Below are 16,641 nucleotides of genomic sequence, written 5' to 3'. Positions count from 1 at the left end.
GGCGTGGATTGAGCGAGGTGTTGTTGCGATCTGTTAGCAGGAAGAGGTTCAGTAGATGAGCCATGTGCAATGTTGGTACTCGGTCCAGCTTCCTTGTCGAGCGCTCATCCCCGAAAAACTTTGGCACCGTTTCCTAGGAATCCTGTATATGATGCATATTTTTCCGAAGGTATTTGAGGTACAGAAGATGTGCAGTAGAATACCGGCCATCGAGCGTGACCTTGCGCCACAAGACGGTCCTTCATTGTCAATCTCCGCTCGAGCGCCTGTGCGCGCGAATCTGCACACTCGGGTCGGAGTCTTAACCGGCAGTTCTCGGCATATGTGACTTTTCGTGACCACTCCGCGGAGAAATGTCCGAACACTGGGGTCAAGACCCACTCCTCGCCCTCCCGTCCTCTCACTTCTGAACGGAGTACTTTCATATTCCTCAAGTGTGTTCTATCACGGTAGATGCATGATCCTACGAATTCACATGATTATCGCCGCAGAGGGGAGGGAGCGACGCGGCGAACAGTTGTACTGGGCGCTCAGTTGTCCGAACACCGTGACTGGGGTCGCGATAGTATGCAGAGAACTCGGCATGCATTAGGTTGACATTTAATTTGCGATCGGTCATCGTATGATCAGATGAGCGAAGGATTTAGACTTACAAATTGGTCGGCAGAACGCAAGCTGCTACAAGCAAGCCAAAAGCTGGCTGGTAGCTTGCAGCAACACTAGGCCATAGACGGTTTCTCCTGTAGCAGACACACTTGGTTGAGACTCCAATCTCCAAGTCTACCACGATGCCAGGATCTACCGCATGTAGATGCAGCCTGCGGCTGAAAGCAAAGTGCTGATCAATTCCCGATACAGATCTCAGATCGATCACTCCTGCAATCTTTGCCGAGACTCGAAGCCACAGCCGCGTCACGGTCTCGCTCTGTCTTGCTGCTTCCCCAGGGTCTCGTTGCTTAAGATCGAACCAGTATATCGACTTGCGTGCTTCAGAAGCTCGACAGCATGGCCACGGACCAGTCACACAACGGAGGCGCCTCGGACGACGAGACGGACGTCGATGTACTCGTTGAGCGAGGACAAGAGCTTGTGGACGCCATCCTGCGGCGGAGACCCCTCACCGAGATCAAGGCGCTGATTGCAGCTGGTGCACCGGTCTGGTTTCAAGACGACGAGGGAACGTCCCCATTGCACGCGGCGGCGTACGTGGAGAACGAGGAGCTCGTCCGCTTCCTGATTGATGAGGGCGCTGTATGGAACGCCGGTGAGCATGACATATTGCAGGCGGCCTTCCAAGCGTAGGCGACGCCGGAGCTGACAGATTACGCCTCCACATCTGTTGGTCGACATGCGTAGTGGATAACCTGCACAACACCGCTGGAGACGTTGCGTTGTCATTGAATACTGAGAATTGTTATATGATGATACGGGATGCGGGGATACGGTCAGGTATGTGGTGCCCCTGCGTCCAGAACAATTGACCACAAGCGTTGGTTGACGTATGCGGCAGAGCTGCTACTCCGATTACTCTCGAAGAACGCCTCCGAGGCGAACTCGCAACTAAGCCTGATTCTGAAGGCAACAGACACAACACCCGCCGGGTCGACGGACGCGTTCCTGGATACGAAGCTCGAGTACACTAAGGACGAAAATGGTCAGGACATCTGTCTTGTCAAGGTCAGCGATAACGAAGAGGTCGGCGTTATGATGGGATGGGAGCGCGGCATAAGTGAGTTCGATTGTGCTCTCTTCCATGCAGACTTGTTCTTAGTGCGCCAGTGCTAAGTGCAGGAAACTGTCCATAAGCTGTGCTCGGATCATCCGGGTCTTCAGAGCGGCCTGAAAATTCTGAACGTCGGCTTTGGTCTTGGTATCGTAAGTGTCACGTCCCAGTAGCCGTATCCTTTTCCGGACCGCTTACAGTCAAGCCCGAGCTTAGATCGACACCCTATTCCAAAATCTACCGACAAAGCCGTCGCTCCATGTCATCATCGAACCGCATCCAGATGTCTTAAAGCATATGCGAGATCAAGGATGGTATGACAAGGAAGGCGTCCAGATCCTCGAAGGAAAGTGGCAGGATTTCGTGGAGAGCGAAGAGCTCCTCAGCGTAGGCGGGTTCGATGTGATCTACACCGATACCTTCTCAGAAGACTACGCAGGTATGTCATCCGTAGTCATAGGATCAGGTTGATAAGCTGCTGACCATAGTATATTCCCAGACTTGCACAAATTCTTCGGACACGTACCAGATTTACTCGAGGGACCAGACTCTCGGTTTGGCTTCTTCAATGGCCTCGGTGCAACCAGTATGTCCTTTAGCCTTCACTCGACCCGTGAATGCCTTTCCAACAGGCCACGCCACAGATGCCACGTTCTACGATGTTTACAGGCATGTGTCGGATCTGCACTTGGCAGATGTCGGCATCGATGTCGAATGGAGCGACGTCGACGTCTTCGAAGGAGACGTTGATAGATGGGGTAAGACGCGGGAGTACTTCGCGATGCGCACATATCGTCTGCCAATAGGCAAAATGAAGCTGTTCTAAGGATGGGTAGGGGGTGTGCCGACCAACGGTTAGGCCGCAGGCCTCAGGACTTGTTGTGCAAGCATTACGATGACGTCTCCCCTTAACAGCTTGCCCGAGTCCAACCAATCATGTACGTTACTGAAGGAGTTGTGAAAACAAAATGATGAGGCAATACTGGGGTGCCAGAGAAGATTGGAGTAGATTGCTATAATTACTTGGGAAGCGGGAGCTGTCCACCCCGTCGCCATAGCAGAGGCCCGCGATCGCGACCAAGCAGAGCCACCGACCCCTGCAGGCGCTCACGGCGTCCCCGGTCACCGAGGGGCGAGCTGATATACCCCTCCTGCGCGGTCCCCAGGCGCCTCGTTCCTTCTGACCCGCCTCCATCTCCCTCTATTTCCTCGCTTTCCTGTCGACAGGCTCGACGTCTTGTACTTCACTACTACTTCACTGTATTCTTACCCGGTCCGCTTGCTCGACGCACACGTTTCTCGCCTTCCCGTTCCTGGAGAACTCGTTCTATCACAAGCAAAAGCAAAAGCGCAGACAGCAGGATGGCAGCGCCGCCGATGTACACCGCGAACCCGACGCAGGTCATTGCTTTGGTACGTTTGAGATTAGATTCGCGACCTGCGAGCTACTGTAAGGTCAAAGCGAGGTGAGACAGCATGCTGAGATTGTCGTTCGTAGAATCTCCCGATCAACCAGGCCCCAAACGACTCGGTCCCGTATGAGCTCCAGAAATACGTGAGTGCTCTCGGACGTCTCCCCGAGTGCGGATTTTGACATACGGACAGTACTCGAAAGACATCTGGGCGGCCAGGCAGCGTGCTGTGCTCATGAAGGGCTCTCGCTACCTGAAGCCCCGCTTCGAGATCATCTTCGCCGTTTTCATGTTCCTGTGCGTATCTACATTCATATGCGACTTCATTTCATATTGGCCCTCGATTGGGGCGACGTTCGGTTCCCGTATTCTGACCACTCCTCGTGGCAATCCCCTACCTTTCATTTCTTATCTCATGTCGATCATCCTGACCGTGACCGCTCCCCCCCGTAGCTCGATGCTCGCCGTCCCGATCGTCATTTACTATGTCGCCCTGCACACTCTTCCCGCGCACCTGACACAGGTCGGAGAGACCTTCAACGGCGAAAGGATCTTCAACGACGACCGCGTATGGGAGGCGCGCGCAGCGAGTGTCGGTGCGCTCGTCGGGCTGATCCTCCTCGGCTGGGTCCCCTTATTCATCTGGAAGGCTCGCGTGAGTCTCACAATTGGGCTTCGCGAACCGCAATAGATTTGTGATGTCTGTCGGATTATGTTTGTAGGGCAAGAGGCAGGTCAACCAGATGCTTCGGAAGTTCAGCGTGGAGGACGCCGCTGTGGCTGGGCCTAGCGCTCAGGTTCCTCAGTGGTCGATGAAGATGCCGGGTATTGGGAGCAAAGCTATCGTGAGCATCAGTTTTCCCCTTGATTGAAGAAGTCTCGGTCTGTTGACGTGCGATTTGCCGTAGCACCTCATGATCTCGTACCCCCGCCCGCCCATGAGCTCACCGTTCCAGCTCGGCCTCCCTCCCGTAAGTCTACTCGCGCTCGAATATCCCAGTTTCTGATACTCATTCCGCTTCGCAGTACCTCGTCAACCCGCCCATGGATCCCGCCGCCGCCGGTTACTACATGCAGGCGAGCCACGCCCCCGGCCAGCCCCACCACGCGCCGGGCAACGCGATGTCGGGCATCCCGCTGTACAACGAGAACGAAGAGAAGATCCCCGACTACAGCGGCCCGACGAACGACACGTACCTCCCGCACGAGAAGGAGCGCTTCGAAGACATCAAGGTCTGAGCTGTTCTCTTCGTGCTCTGGGTTTCGTGCGCCGAGGGCTTCGGGACGCTGCTACGTGACCTTGCTCACTTTACGATACTGATGTTGTGCTGGCGAGCTGGCGCTGCCATGCCGCTTGCTGTTCAACCTGTGCCTTTCTTGCGTGCTTGAGCGTTGTGCTTGTTTGCTTGAGCAACCGGACTCTTTCCCTACTTTTTGCTGCAGTGTAGCCCTTACCTTTAGTGCTCGTTACAAGACATGTGTCCTCGTCGTGGAATAAAGGATTTGGAGCCGCCTCCTTTGCTTGGTGGGACGTAGTTTTGTTTGGAAGGACGCTGTCGGTTGTTGGAGGTACTACGACTCGATCCGATGATAGCCCGGAAAGCCAGTTTGGGATCTTGGAGTACAACCTCCTCCAGGTAAGCACGTCGGACGATGACCCGCTCAACTGTTCATATAATGCGGCATCGAAGTACCCTTATGAGCTCAGGACTACCGCCTTAGCCTACGACGACGTATAGGCGATAGCACGATAGCATGAGCAGTGCACCAAGTTCACGCGGGCGGTGATTCAAGCGCCGGTAATCGTCCGTCTTAGGCGTGTTCAATTCTTGTCGCTCGCTCATTTCTTCGCGCGCCTAACGGGCGCCTGCCCACCTGGATTCAAGGTCAGCTCAAGCGCCTCTAGCAAAGCGAGCAGAGGTGCGCAGGCAGCGGGTGCAGCGAGATCGACGGGATGGTCCTATGCTAGGTTCGCAATTGGACCCAAAACCTTGCGGGACGACTCCGCGTCTCGAGTCATAGAGCTCTCTAGATTTCGAATCGTCAAGTTTTCGCGGCGCTCCTTAGTCCCAGCTCGCGACCCTCATGTGGTCATGTTGCACCCGCCGCCTGCCCCCCTCTGCTTGCTGTGCTACAGGCGCTTGATCTGACCTTGAATCCAGGTAGGCTGGCGCCCGTTAAGCGCGCGAGGAAATGAGCGAGCGACAAGAATTGAACACGCCTCTTGCCTTTTCAATTGCAAATTGAGGCAGACCTCGCATCCACTCCACGTTTCGACATCCTCTTTGCACAGATGTACGTTAGGTCCCCACGGGTCGATCGAGAAATTACATTCAACTGAAGTAATCAGAATCGCTATGACCATCTTCAGTTTGTACATCTTCGACAGGTGCGCAGCGCTCTTGAGACATTCCCGAGCCATGCTATGATGCGCAGCGCACACGCTACCGCGTACTAATACTGCTGCGGTGCGTTTTACAGGCATTGCAACTGTGTATACTATCAGGACTGGCATCGGACGGTCCGTCCAAAGACGGCGGTCGAAGGCGGCATGCTTCCGGCCGTCTATGCCCCCGTATATCCTGCAGCCAACCCCGACTCTTTGTACGGCAACCGCAACACCCTCTCCTCGTCGTCCGGAGTCGTCGTAGCCGTGAACGACGAACAACCGCATACGCCTCTTCCGACGCAAACCCACAGTCCAATCGCGCCCCTGCCAACACCTCCAACGTCCTCTCTACCGTTCGACGAGGAGGCGAAACTCGTGTACGGAGTCGTGCTCTCCCTCCGGAACATGATCAAAAAGCTCTCCGGCAAGTACGTATCCACCTTCATCCCCCTCCTCTTCCTCTCCCTCGCCATGCTCACATGTTCTTTGCAGGGACGAGCAGTTTGTCAACTACCAGACGTCGACGTACAAGCTGCACCTGTACGAGACGCTCTCGGGCTTCAAGTTCGTGATGCTCTCGGATCCGAACGCGGACTCGCTCCGGTTCGTGCTCCGCCAGATCTACTCGGGCCCGTTCCTCGAGTACGTCGTACGCAACCCGCTTGTTGGGATGGACTCCAGGGAGCGCGGGATCGACAACGAGTACTTCCGGATGAGCACGGACAGGTTGATCAGAGGTCTCACCGTCTTTCAGTGAAATGTGACTCCGACTTCGCACCGTGTCTGGATCATCGTTTGGCGTTTGACGGGACTGAAGCGAAGGGCTCAAAGCAGCGCCTAGTTGGTGCAAAAGGTAACCTCCTTCGCTCCCAACAGCCGTTGGCCACTTCCGCATTTGACCCCCCCCCCCATGGAAGTCACATACATGACCATCGTGGATAGCTCATACATATGTACCACCCGTGGATGTAGGGGCGCCCATACCTGGAGGTCACTGCTTCTCGAGCGTCTTCAGATTAAGCGCCTATCTGACGGACCAATGGGAGGATTACGGACTTCGCGAAGTCACGGCCAGCCACCAGCAGAACACACCCGCGCACACTACAGGCAGACATCGTGATCCGTTTAGGATATCGCGACTTCGGAGCATTTCATATAAGGGCACTCTTATCGAGATCGACAACAGAAGTGAGCCATTGTACGATAGATTATGTCCGCCATGGAGCTAAGTGCCTCAACGAGTCTACACAAGAGGACCTGGGGAAAAGGGTGCGTGAGGGACGATGACGATCCTCATAGACTGATCAGGACTTTCACAGACAAATGAGGATATCTGAGCTACTGAAATTGGTGAGCACAGGGGCCCAACGCAGAGAAGCATTCGCGATCCCGATTCACGGCATAAAAGTGAAACGCCCATTGTGGACCGCAGTCGATTCGGGTATGTCAATCCAACGTCGAGGGCACGGCCACGCTGCGGCAAAGCCACTCTCTCCTAGTCAGATCGACATACCATTATGCCGCACGGTGTCTAATCACCGCGCTAATATAAACTCTTGAGAACAGTTTCGCCCTCCCTTGCAGTCATTCTCATCACTCTTGTAGTCCCCCTTGTGCTCGGATCCTTCTACGCTTCTACGCTCCTTTCTGGACCCTTCTGCTTTTCTGTCTCAGATGTACCTCGCTTACAAGTACATCAGGAACAAGCGGAGGAAGGCGCAGGCGGCTCGGGAGGCTGAGGCCGCAGGTCTCCCTTCACCCCTAACACAGACACGACCTACCAACAACGGTGCAGCCGCGGAAGATCAGGCTACCCTCAAGCTCAGCGACTCTCCCTCACAGCCAAAGTCGAGAAGGGGCTTTCGTGTCTCGCCCGCACTCAAATGGCGGCTCACGCTGTTTTCGGCGCTCTTTGTTCCCGTATTTTTTGAGACTCTGGACTACACAGGTACGTCACCTCTCAAGAAGGACCTGGAGCTCTTCGACTGAAAACTTTCCTTAGTTGTCGCCACGGCGCAGGTGCATATTGCAGTACGTGGTTTATCCTCCGACCTGCTCATCGCATTGCAGTCTTAATCGTCCTGCGTAGTCCGTCTTTAACCGCCTGGACCTTCAAAGCTACATCGGGACAGTCTACCTCCTCACTTCCACTGTCTTCCTCCCGTTGTTTGCCTCACTAGCCGACGTCTGGGGCCGTCATTGGGCGCTCCAGCTTGCACTGTTTCTCTTTGCTGTCGGCAGCGCAATCAGCACAGGAGCGCAGAATATGGCTACAATGCTTGTAGGTCGTGGTATTGCAGGTATCGGTGCAGGTGGTATGATGGCGGTAAGAGCACGTATTCATGGACGCTACGAGACTGGCATTGAGTCAGTAACCACCAGGTCATCCGCATCATCCTGTCGGACACCAGCTCCCTGGACGACAACAACGTGCAACAGACCATGCTATTCTTCCTGTTCACGATAGGTTACTGCGTGGGTCCCGTTATCGGAGGCGCACTGACCACAACCTCCTTCCGCTGGATCTTCGCCATCAAGTACGCATCTGCTCACTCGTTTTACAAGAAACTGTACCGACTAATATTATTTGCAGCCTGCCGTGCTCCGCCGTCGCGATTGTCCTTTGCTTCATCCTCCTCCGCGGTCGCACCAAGGGCTCCCAGCCCCGCCGTAACCCGCTCAATCAGGACGAGGTCACCTCTCCCGAAGAGGAGACGTTCTTCGCGAAGTTCATGCGCATCGATTGGGTCGGCGCCCTCTTGTTCACGGGCGGCGGCATCACCCTCCTCCTCGCGCTCAACTGGGGTTCCACAGGCGAGTGGTCCTCTGCGCGCGTCATCGCGTGCTTCGTCGTCTCTGGGGTGCTGTACATCGCCTGGGTAGCGTGGGAGTACCTTCTCGAGCGCAAGGCTGGAGCAGGTCGGGTGAGCCGCAACCCGCTCGCGAACACGGACCCCATGATCCCGCTTGCGCTCTTCAAGTCGTTCGACTTCTGTGTGGCGCAGTACGCGATCTTCGTGTCCGGCCAGATCACGCTCGTCATGTTCTACTTCGTCGCTATCTTCTTTACGATCGTCGGTGGGTTGTCGGGCACGGACGCGGGAACCCAATTGCTGTACTTCGCGCCTGGTCTGGGTGCGGGCTCGCTGTCGTCGCTGGTCATGGTTAAGCGTCTGCGGCAGCCGAAGATACCCATCGTCCTGGGGAATTTTATCATACCAATTGCGCTGGGCTTGGTTTCGTGGGCCATTGACCGTAATGACAAAGGCCAGGTCAACGGGTGAGTGTTGTTTACCGTTGAACCGTCGCAATGACGCGCAATTATTCACTCGTCGCTGCAGTTTCCTCGTCATGACTGGCGTAGGCGTCGGCATGACGCTCGGCCCTCTCGTCGTGCACGTTCGTTTCTCGCAGCCTGAACACCGCAACGCTGTCGTCGCCGCACTCACCCTCTTCGTAAGTTGTGAATGTACTTCCCGAACCGTCCATTGAGACCCACGACGCATCTCCTTTCCTACAGAGTCGGGCTCTCGGAGGGACGATCGGCCTCGCGCAATGTGGTGCCGTCCTCAACGGCAAAGTGACGCACTCCCTCCACGCGCTCGTCCGTTCGGGCACGCTGTCGGCCTCGGATACCACGCTCCTGCAGGACGGCCTGTCGTCCGGCATCTCGTCCCTGCAGAGCCTCAGCTCGCTCCCGCCCGATATGCAGCAGCTCGTCGAGGACGCGTACCAGCAGGGCACGCGATGGGCGTTCATCTCGCTTGTGCCGTGGACGGGCCTTGCGGTGGTGCTGACCCTGTTCCTATCGAAGATCCCCGATACGGGTCGGGGGCGCGCCGAGGTGGCAAAGGCGGATGTGCAGGAGAAGGAGGCCGCTTCGACTCCGACGGAGGACGCGAAGAGAATGAACGACACGCAGAGGCCGGGACAAAGTCAGGTATGAATTAATGAGCTGTCCTGGGTTCGACGAACGTTTCTCTGTCTCTGCGGACTCATCTGTCGCCTTGGGATATTCAGTCTACACATATACCTTACACTGGCAACCTTTCTCCACTAAACGTCACAATCCTTCATGTCTATCACTGCATTCTATGCCAATGGCTTGTATTCTTAGTCGCGCACGCACTATTCTACTCCCGGTCGATCGGTAACTGCCGATGATAGGCTCGGAACCCTTACAAACGAGGAGTGAAGTACATCATGTCATACAACGCATCTGACTGCACACTCATATAACGATCCATCACGGCGGGTCTCAAGCGCCCTGCTTCGCACGCAATTTGTCTAGATTTTCGATGGCCTTGATAGCCATGGCAGTTGTGTACCCCCGGCTCCCAATCTTCATCCCGGAAATCCCGTACCGGCAGATATAACCTACTTCCCACCCTCCATCCTCGCACTGCATCGGCAGGAGGTTTCTCATGTCGATCTCGTTTCGGACGCCGAGGGTCGCGCACGTAACGACGCGAAACGCGAGGGCGATCGCGTCCCCAGGCGCCCCTATGAGCTCTTGAACGCGCTCGCGGAGAAGGTCTTCGAGCGTGTCGTGGAGGTGCTTGTCGTCCGATGTCTCGAGCAGGCGCGCGATGAAGTACAAGACACACTCGCGAAAGTAGTAACGTGTGCCGTCGATGTACGCGCGATTCTTGAGGAAGTTGTGCACGTACTCGAGGGCGCCGGGGAGCTGGTGGCCACGGCTATGGGTGTAGAACAGGTGGAGGACGTTTACGGCGACTACAGGGTCGAGGCGGAGCATCTCCCGATCGAAGTACGTCTGCGAGGACGGCTATAAGTTTGGAAAGGGTGGCCAGAGCGCGCGAATCGGCTACTCACGTACGGCAGGCCGTCTTCGGACAGGCATGTGAGCATTTCATCCATAATGGACTCGCAATGCTCTTTGGGCGGCTTGAGGGTGACAAGTCCCAGAGAGGTTGTATCGAGGTCATCGGGGAACTTTTCGTAAGTCAGGATACCCTTGCCTGCTTGCAATTTCAGCTGATATGTGGGACTAGGGATCACTGGAGACTCACCCTGGAAGTAGTTCCAGTACCGCGGGGGCTCCGTCAATTGTACGAGGCTCCTACATTGCAGGTCAAATCCCGAACTTGAGCCATGCAAGTACCAGCGCGTACCTGTCTCCAGTAGCCTCCAAAATCAGCAGCTGGCCAAAGTTCTCCATGATGGAGACCCCTGGCTTGTCCGCATCGCAAGGCAGGTTTCCCGCATTGGCCCGCAAGTACATCCAGCCGCGCTTGACGGGGTCCCCCACAATGTTGCGGAGTTGGCGGCGCGCTTCCTGGAAGTCGGAGAGAAGCACCCCATGCATGCCAAACGTCCGCGCTGTGACTACATCGTCGGAACTGTGGCCCACAAACACCGTATCGTGAGGGTTGATCTTCCACTCCTCATTGGCCAGGATGCGCTTGATAAACCCTATCTTCGGGAGGCGGATGTTGAGCTCGTGAGAGGTGAAAACCGCGTCGAAGATCGACCAGTCGACGTCCGCCCTAGAGCGGAACAACTCGTAGTCTGGCTGCGATACGTTGAACGTGCCAAAGACACGCGCTTTGCCGCCCATTGTTTCCCTCAGCTCTTTGATCAAAGCTACCATCTCCTGGTGGGGCTGCAGTGCATTGGCGACGTGTGCCCAACCGCTGCTGATGCTGGCGGGGTCATGGGAGAATTGCTTGGCGAGGCGTTGATGACATTCCTCCTTGGAGATACGGCCCTCCTCGTACTCGAACCATGTCCTGCTAACGAGGTAAGAACGAAGGACCTTGCGGTCGATGGGACTTGTCAGAGCAGTGGGCCAGGTGATGAGGACATCGGAGACGTCGAAGACGAAATCGGTGTAACCACGCTTCAGGAGCATCTTCCAGAAAAGGAGTCGGGGAGGGGATGGTCGCCCTGCATCCACTCAGCTCTTATGCATGTAAACCGATGGTGTCCTCGTCGAAACGATCCTCGTACCATCCTCCTGCGCCAAGTCGGTGGTCATGTTCGGAGTGGACCATCCGAGCAGGAAGCTCGTCTACGAATCGCTTCTGACTAAACTCGGCCTGAGAGCGGACGCTAAGCCGATGAAGACCCAACATACTGCTTCGGCTTACTGCCATGCCCAAGTGAGGTCGTTTCCTGGAGTAGTTTGGGTTCCCCATACGCTCAGAAGCATGTTGACAGCCGCATTACTATGACAGCCTGTCTGTATTCTCCGGTCGATGCCTCCTCGCTGAGGCCGAGTTGCTTCGGGACATCTCGCAAGCAGGCAACAGATCTCTAGAGGTAATTGGAGTACTTGCTACTGCGGGTTTGAAGAGGTCGTGCGGGCACATGACTGAGTGATGCTGACTTCTGATGACGTAGTGCTATGTATGATTCCGGTATGCGAGCTTGTTATAATGGCTGAATTGATGATCTGGGTAGAGGATACCGATCAGTGTCGGGAAAGAATCGTCATGACACGATTCTATCCTCAAGATGGTGGCCGCCGTGTAGACGCTTGGCTATAGCACACGTAGTGGCGTCGTATTAAGCGATGCACCATAATTGAAACGGCCGGAGGGGAGGACATACTGCAGAGCGCAATCGATAGCAAGCGGAATCAAGACAGAGCTACAGTACAAGAGTAGATACAGCGGTGTAGGTCGGTGTAAATGCAATAAGCGCCAGCTGATGCAAGAGAGCAGGGTGACCAGGGTGATGCAATGTTCTTGACAATAATAACCAGGATGCGTAGCTGGGAGGGGTATGTGTACTCTAGCAATGTGGTTCCTTAGTCCTCGGCGGCTTCCTCTACTGGCTGAGCGTCGTTTGACTCGGGGTCGTCTGTCACGATCTTCTTCCGCACCGCGTTCATGAGCGACACCTTCATCTCATGCTCGACCCGCTCTTCAGTCTCCTCGCCCGCTACAGCCTCGTCCAGTGCGAGCTTCATTTGTCCCAGGGCGAGCATGTCCTCCTCGATCGAACCCTTAGTGATGAGCTTCACCACCTCGACATCACGCTTCTGACCGATACGGTAGGCACGATCTTGGGCTTGCTTGTCATTGTGTGGGTTGAAATCTTGGTCAAACCTGCCCGAGGTCGTATGTTAGCATAACTGGAAGGTCAGGAAGGGGTGTTGAAAGCGCGCACATGATGACCACACTCGCAGCAGTCAAGTTGATACCCATACCACCCGCCTTGGTCGATAGCAGGAAGACAGGGATTGATTCGTCCTCGGTAAACTCGTCGACTAGAGACTGACGCACATCGACAGGCGTTGAACCTGTCAAGACGAGGTACTTGATCTTCTTGAGCTCCAGGACTTTTTCGAGTATGTCCAAGATCTGAGTGAACTGAGGCCCCGCACACATATCAACGCGCGAACCGTGGCGCAGGACAGGACAGCCCACACCTGTGAAAATATCAACATCCGACGGCCTTGCTTCTGGTACTGCTCGAGAAGGTTTATCAAAACCTTGATCTTGCCGGCCTCATAATAGCAGTCTTCGTTCAGGAGATATTTGCGAAGACACTGTATCATGGGTCAACGAGGGTCAATGTACGTGAAGCAGCCTAGTACCGTACCTTGTACGTCGCACAGAACGCTTGCAGCTCAGCGTCCGTCATAACTTCCATGTCCTCCTTGACGAGTTCAAATAGCGCGCCGCGCTTCTTGAAGTCCGGCTCCTTCAACAGAAGCCTGGCCATCCCAGAGAGCGCATCGTTTGTAAACCGTCTTCGGAACAGCATTGGGTGTGACGCTGCTTTGCGCAAATCCATGAGCACGTTTGCGCTATTTTCGAGGTACATCTTGTCCTTCGTCCGCGCGGTCGCCCGTGTCTTCTTCTTCACCGGCTTCCCGCGACCGTTCGTAGCCGCGGCTGCGGGCGTCTCCGCGCCGTTGGTCTCGAGGTCGAAGATGGTCTTCCGGGACCGCTGCAGCGCATCGTTGTAGATGGACTTCTGGAGCGGGGTCATATCGCACCACTCTATACGCTCGGTCTTTTTGGGCAGATCTTGGAGTACCTGTCCAAGACCGATCAGCCACACCGTGTACAGACTCTCTAGCGAAGAACGTACTTGATCCTTTCGACGCCGGAGAACGAATGGCGTCATCATCTTCTTTGCTCGCGACACACGCTGCTGAGCAAGCAGCGTCACCTTTGAGTCACCCTTCGTCTTGAAGACGGCTCGTAGGGAGTCGAGATCGTCCGCAAATTGGTCGGGGAGGATGAAGTTCATCAACGACTACGATGCCTCACTAAGCGACAGCCACCATATTAAAGCAAGTACAGGCACGTACGACTAGCTCCTGTAAGTTGTTCTGCAAAGGGGTTCCCGTGAGGAGTAACCGCCACCGCGCCTTGTAGCGCAAGAGGGCTTGGTACCGCTGGGACTGAAAGTTCTTGAGAACGTGGCCTTCGTCATAAACGCAGGTCTGATGACGAAACACTGAGCGACGCGCCGGTATATGCTAAAGAGGCTTATACTCACATCCCAATCGATCTTACGGAAGAACTTGCGGTCATGGTCATCGCCTTGGGCAAGGTTGTATGTAGTGATGAGGACGTTCCAGCCACCAGCCTTCTTCGTAACGACGCTGTTATTAAGCATGTCACGTAGCTGAGGACGGTCGTTCTTATCGGCATAGTACGTCTCGACGTGGATGTTGTCCCCGGCGAACTTCTGGAACTCGCGACACCAGTTCTCCAGCGTCGACGAGCTGTGTTCAACTCAGCACCCAACGCAGAAGCAAAGCGACCACGTAACCACTCACGGCACCACGATGAGATGAGGTCCACCGCGACCTCGTTCCTTGAGATGGGCAAAGAAGCTGATGACTTGAACAGTCTTCCCGAGACCTTCGCCCGACTATGTCAGAGCCATCCAACACACCGACACAGGACACCACTCACCCATCTCGTCCGCAAGGATACAGCTGAGTCTCTTTTGATAGAGAAGACTCAACCAGTTGACGCCGATCAGTTGATATTCCTTCAGCGTGACACCTGGCTGGAGCAACGATGGCTGAGTCGTCATGTAGTACTTCGGCTTTTGGGCTGGGACTTCGACATGCGTGAGGGTGATAGCGCCATCTTCTGTCGCCACGGAAGTGTCGCGCGAGGCCTGAGCCAACTCGCGTTGTTTACCCTTGGCGGACTTTCCGTGGGTCCAACTCGCGATCTCCTTCTTGAGTTCCGCACCGATACCCTCGCAATCCTCAAGTATGCTATCCACCCTGCCATAACCTTCGAAGATAGTGGCGCTATCCTCAAACATACGCGGGCTTATCCCAGCGGGGCCAGCCTTCTTTTTGCCCTGGCCTAGCTTGGCGTTCAGGTCGTCCACGGAAGTGAACGGTCGGAGCTCGATGATCTTGTTGGCTTGCGCAGGCGTACAGCCTACGGCGAGTTGTATCAGCATATATGCGCGAGTTGGACAGGACTGAACGTACCCGTTAATTCCTGCAAGCCTTCCGCTGTTGTCTCGTTGTAATACTCCAAAGCACGCTGCTCATCCGAGCTGGTCTTGCGGACATGGACATCGTCCTCCTCATCGCTGTCCACGAAGTCGGCCTCGGAGTCCGAGTCGACGACCTTGCGCTTCAGCCGTTTGAGAGGCCTACCAATTTCGGGACTAAAGGGCGAGTCGATGATGATGGGTGGTCCCTTGGAAGGCGGTGGAGTGGAGGGGCCGGCATCGCTCGTGGGCTTGCCGTCGACGAGACGGCTCTTGTAGATCATGGACTTCTTACCCTTCTCCTTGACCGCAAGCCGCTGCGCCCTGTTCGCCTCCAGAACCTCTTTCACCCTTCCTGTCTCTGTCGGTGGGTCAGGCTCCTTCGGTGGCGGGGTCTTTGCCGGGGGTTTCCACGATGGGTCATTCAGGAGCGCAGAGGCCTTAGGGACATCACCACCAGCCTCCTTCCACGCCGCGCGGACGAACTCGGTGTCATGCTCAATTTGTGTGAGCCGGAATCTGGTGAATTGACCTTCGTCGTCGTTGGCATGAGCAGAGGACACCGGTGATGGCTTCTCCTCGGGCACGCGCTGGCCGCGAACGATCCTAGACTGGGGTGCATCGTTCACGAAGTCCTTCGCGTCCGGGAAGGAGTCGTCGGATGAGAGAGAAATAGATGATAATGACGTGTTCGGTCCAGCCGGCCGCTGACCGGCTATGCGGACCTCAGGCGACGGGGGTGAGAGGAAGTCGATAGGGTCGCGCGAGTTGGTCTGCCCTGTATTCAGCCTCTTCGCCGGACGATCACCCTCCTCCGCATCCTCCATATCGGACGCTTTCCTACTTGTCGCTGATGATGGACGCGTAGCTGACACGCTCGACACGCCGTTGGGCATCCGGAAGCCGCTAGGCATGGAGAGAGGGTCCGCCGCAAAAGCGGGAGGGCGTACCTGGAGCTCTGAGCGAGTGAGACCCGGTACTTCGTCATTGAACAGGTTCCATGCGTTGGGAGCGTGTTTGACGGCATCGGAAGGATCAGGACGTAGAGGACTGGAGCTTGGAACAAGAACATTCCCCGAGGATGATGGCGGTATGGGGAAGTAGCGCGATGTGGCTGTAGCGTCCCGCGACTGTGCGGGCAGAACCACGGCCGCATGGTTCGCGTTTGCCGTCCACGAAGGAGGTGCTGGGGAAGCTGAATGGCTCAACGATGCATTCTGTTGCTTTTGTACCTTCTTGAATTTAAGCTGCTCGAGTGCGGCTTTCTGTGACGACGCGAGGCAGCCACAGCCGGCCGGTCAGGAAACGGTTGCATATCAGGACTAAACAGACGACTATACTGACCCTGGCTGCAGCTGCATCAGGACCGAGAGACATCGTCAAAGATGTCCAGGTTGCAAGTCGAAACGTTAGGGCAAGGGGAGAGGTCAAGGACGACGTGCAGGTGTGAGAGGTAGAGAACAAGGCGGGCGGACACTACTGATGTGGCTCCAGTCGGAGAGTCAAACTGCTGTGGCGGCGGGACGCTCAACGACTGGTCTGCGGCCATGGTATGACTGTCATGCATGCAGACGAGGTGCATGCGAACATATATTGAACATACCTTGCACACCATCGAGATGAGCAACGTCAAATGTATCAAGAAATCTGAGACGAGCTGAAGGTCCACA

At 55.7% G+C, this 16,641-nt stretch overlaps 6 protein-coding genes across 6 annotated transcripts; 4 read left to right on the top strand and 2 right to left on the bottom strand.

Annotated features, from left to right (window-relative positions):
- The first annotated feature begins 945 nt into the window (after window positions 1-945).
- Window positions 946-2,693, top strand: DICSQDRAFT_99226 (arginine methyl transferase). The gene is made up of 7 exons (XM_007361986.1): window positions 946-1,264; window positions 1,357-1,449; window positions 1,511-1,729; window positions 1,787-1,875; window positions 1,940-2,162; window positions 2,223-2,309; window positions 2,368-2,693. Exons 1-7 carry the CDS (start codon window positions 1,006-1,008, stop codon window positions 2,547-2,549), a joined length of 1,152 nt encoding a protein of 383 aa, XP_007362048.1. The 5' UTR covers window positions 946-1,005; the 3' UTR covers window positions 2,550-2,693.
- Window positions 2,694-3,085: 392 nt separating this feature from the next.
- On the top strand, window positions 3,086-4,374 carry DICSQDRAFT_124598 (uncharacterized protein; the record flags this gene model as incomplete). Its single annotated transcript, XM_007361985.1, has 7 exons — window positions 3,086-3,136; window positions 3,222-3,278; window positions 3,329-3,432; window positions 3,589-3,790; window positions 3,858-3,980; window positions 4,044-4,106; window positions 4,162-4,374. The coding sequence occupies 7 exons, from the start codon at window positions 3,086-3,088 to the stop codon at window positions 4,372-4,374; spliced, it is 813 nt and encodes a 270-aa protein (XP_007362047.1).
- A 1,118-nt stretch (window positions 4,375-5,492) lies between these two features.
- On the top strand, window positions 5,493-6,281 carry DICSQDRAFT_144067 (snare-like protein; the record flags this gene model as incomplete). The annotated part of the gene is made up of 3 exons (XM_007361984.1): window positions 5,493-5,524; window positions 5,617-5,952; window positions 6,017-6,281. The coding sequence occupies 3 exons, from the start codon at window positions 5,493-5,495 to the stop codon at window positions 6,279-6,281; spliced, it is 633 nt and encodes a 210-aa protein (XP_007362046.1).
- Window positions 6,282-6,842: 561 nt separating this feature from the next.
- On the top strand, window positions 6,843-9,765 carry DICSQDRAFT_99223 (MFS general substrate transporter). The gene is made up of 7 exons (XM_007361983.1): window positions 6,843-7,472; window positions 7,527-7,555; window positions 7,614-7,850; window positions 7,907-8,061; window positions 8,118-8,804; window positions 8,866-8,980; window positions 9,045-9,765. Exons 1-7 carry the CDS (start codon window positions 7,199-7,201, stop codon window positions 9,468-9,470), a joined length of 1,923 nt encoding a protein of 640 aa, XP_007362045.1. The 5' UTR covers window positions 6,843-7,198; the 3' UTR covers window positions 9,471-9,765.
- Window positions 9,766-9,782: 17 nt separating this feature from the next.
- On the bottom strand, window positions 9,783-11,399 carry DICSQDRAFT_144065 (uncharacterized protein; the record flags this gene model as incomplete). The annotated part of the gene is made up of 4 exons (XM_007361982.1): window positions 9,783-10,301; window positions 10,361-10,506; window positions 10,558-10,607; window positions 10,660-11,399. The coding sequence occupies 4 exons, from the start codon at window positions 11,397-11,399 to the stop codon at window positions 9,783-9,785; spliced, it is 1,455 nt and encodes a 484-aa protein (XP_007362044.1).
- A 900-nt stretch (window positions 11,400-12,299) lies between these two features.
- On the bottom strand, window positions 12,300-15,798 carry DICSQDRAFT_51421 (uncharacterized protein; the record flags this gene model as incomplete). Its single annotated transcript, XM_007361981.1, has 10 exons — window positions 12,300-12,600; window positions 12,662-12,864; window positions 12,924-13,043; window positions 13,097-13,537; window positions 13,592-13,759; window positions 13,815-13,949; window positions 14,006-14,234; window positions 14,289-14,373; window positions 14,428-14,913; window positions 14,967-15,798. The coding sequence occupies 10 exons, from the start codon at window positions 15,796-15,798 to the stop codon at window positions 12,300-12,302; spliced, it is 3,000 nt and encodes a 999-aa protein (XP_007362043.1).
- Between the last annotated feature and the right edge of the window lie 843 nt (window positions 15,799-16,641).

Source organism: Dichomitus squalens (assembly GCF_000275845.1).
Source record: "Dichomitus squalens LYAD-421 SS1 unplaced genomic scaffold DICSQscaffold_3, whole genome shotgun sequence".
Classification (NCBI taxonomy): domain Eukaryota; kingdom Fungi; phylum Basidiomycota; class Agaricomycetes; order Polyporales; family Polyporaceae; genus Dichomitus; species Dichomitus squalens.
Note: the sequence above shows the minus strand (reverse complement) of the source record. Positions and strands in the feature narration are given on the sequence as shown.

Excerpts from the sequence above, each read along its gene's own strand:
- DICSQDRAFT_99226 (XM_007361986.1), top strand. The coding sequence starts at position 1,006 with ATGGCCACGGACCAGTCACACAACGGAGGCGCCTCGGACGACGAGACG. Across the intron at positions 1,730-1,786 it reads GGGATGGGAGCGCGGCATAA|TGCAGGAAACTGTCCATAAG; the intron begins GTGAGTTCGATT and ends GCCAGTGCTAAG. Across the intron at positions 2,163-2,222 it reads CTTCTCAGAAGACTACGCAG|ACTTGCACAAATTCTTCGGA; the intron begins GTATGTCATCCG and ends GTATATTCCCAG.
- DICSQDRAFT_99223 (XM_007361983.1), top strand. The coding sequence starts at position 7,199 with ATGTACCTCGCTTACAAGTACATCAGGAACAAGCGGAGGAAGGCGCAG. Across the intron at positions 7,851-7,906 it reads GTGCAGGTGGTATGATGGCG|GTCATCCGCATCATCCTGTC; the intron begins GTAAGAGCACGT and ends AGTAACCACCAG. Across the intron at positions 8,805-8,865 it reads GACAAAGGCCAGGTCAACGG|TTTCCTCGTCATGACTGGCG; the intron begins GTGAGTGTTGTT and ends TCGTCGCTGCAG.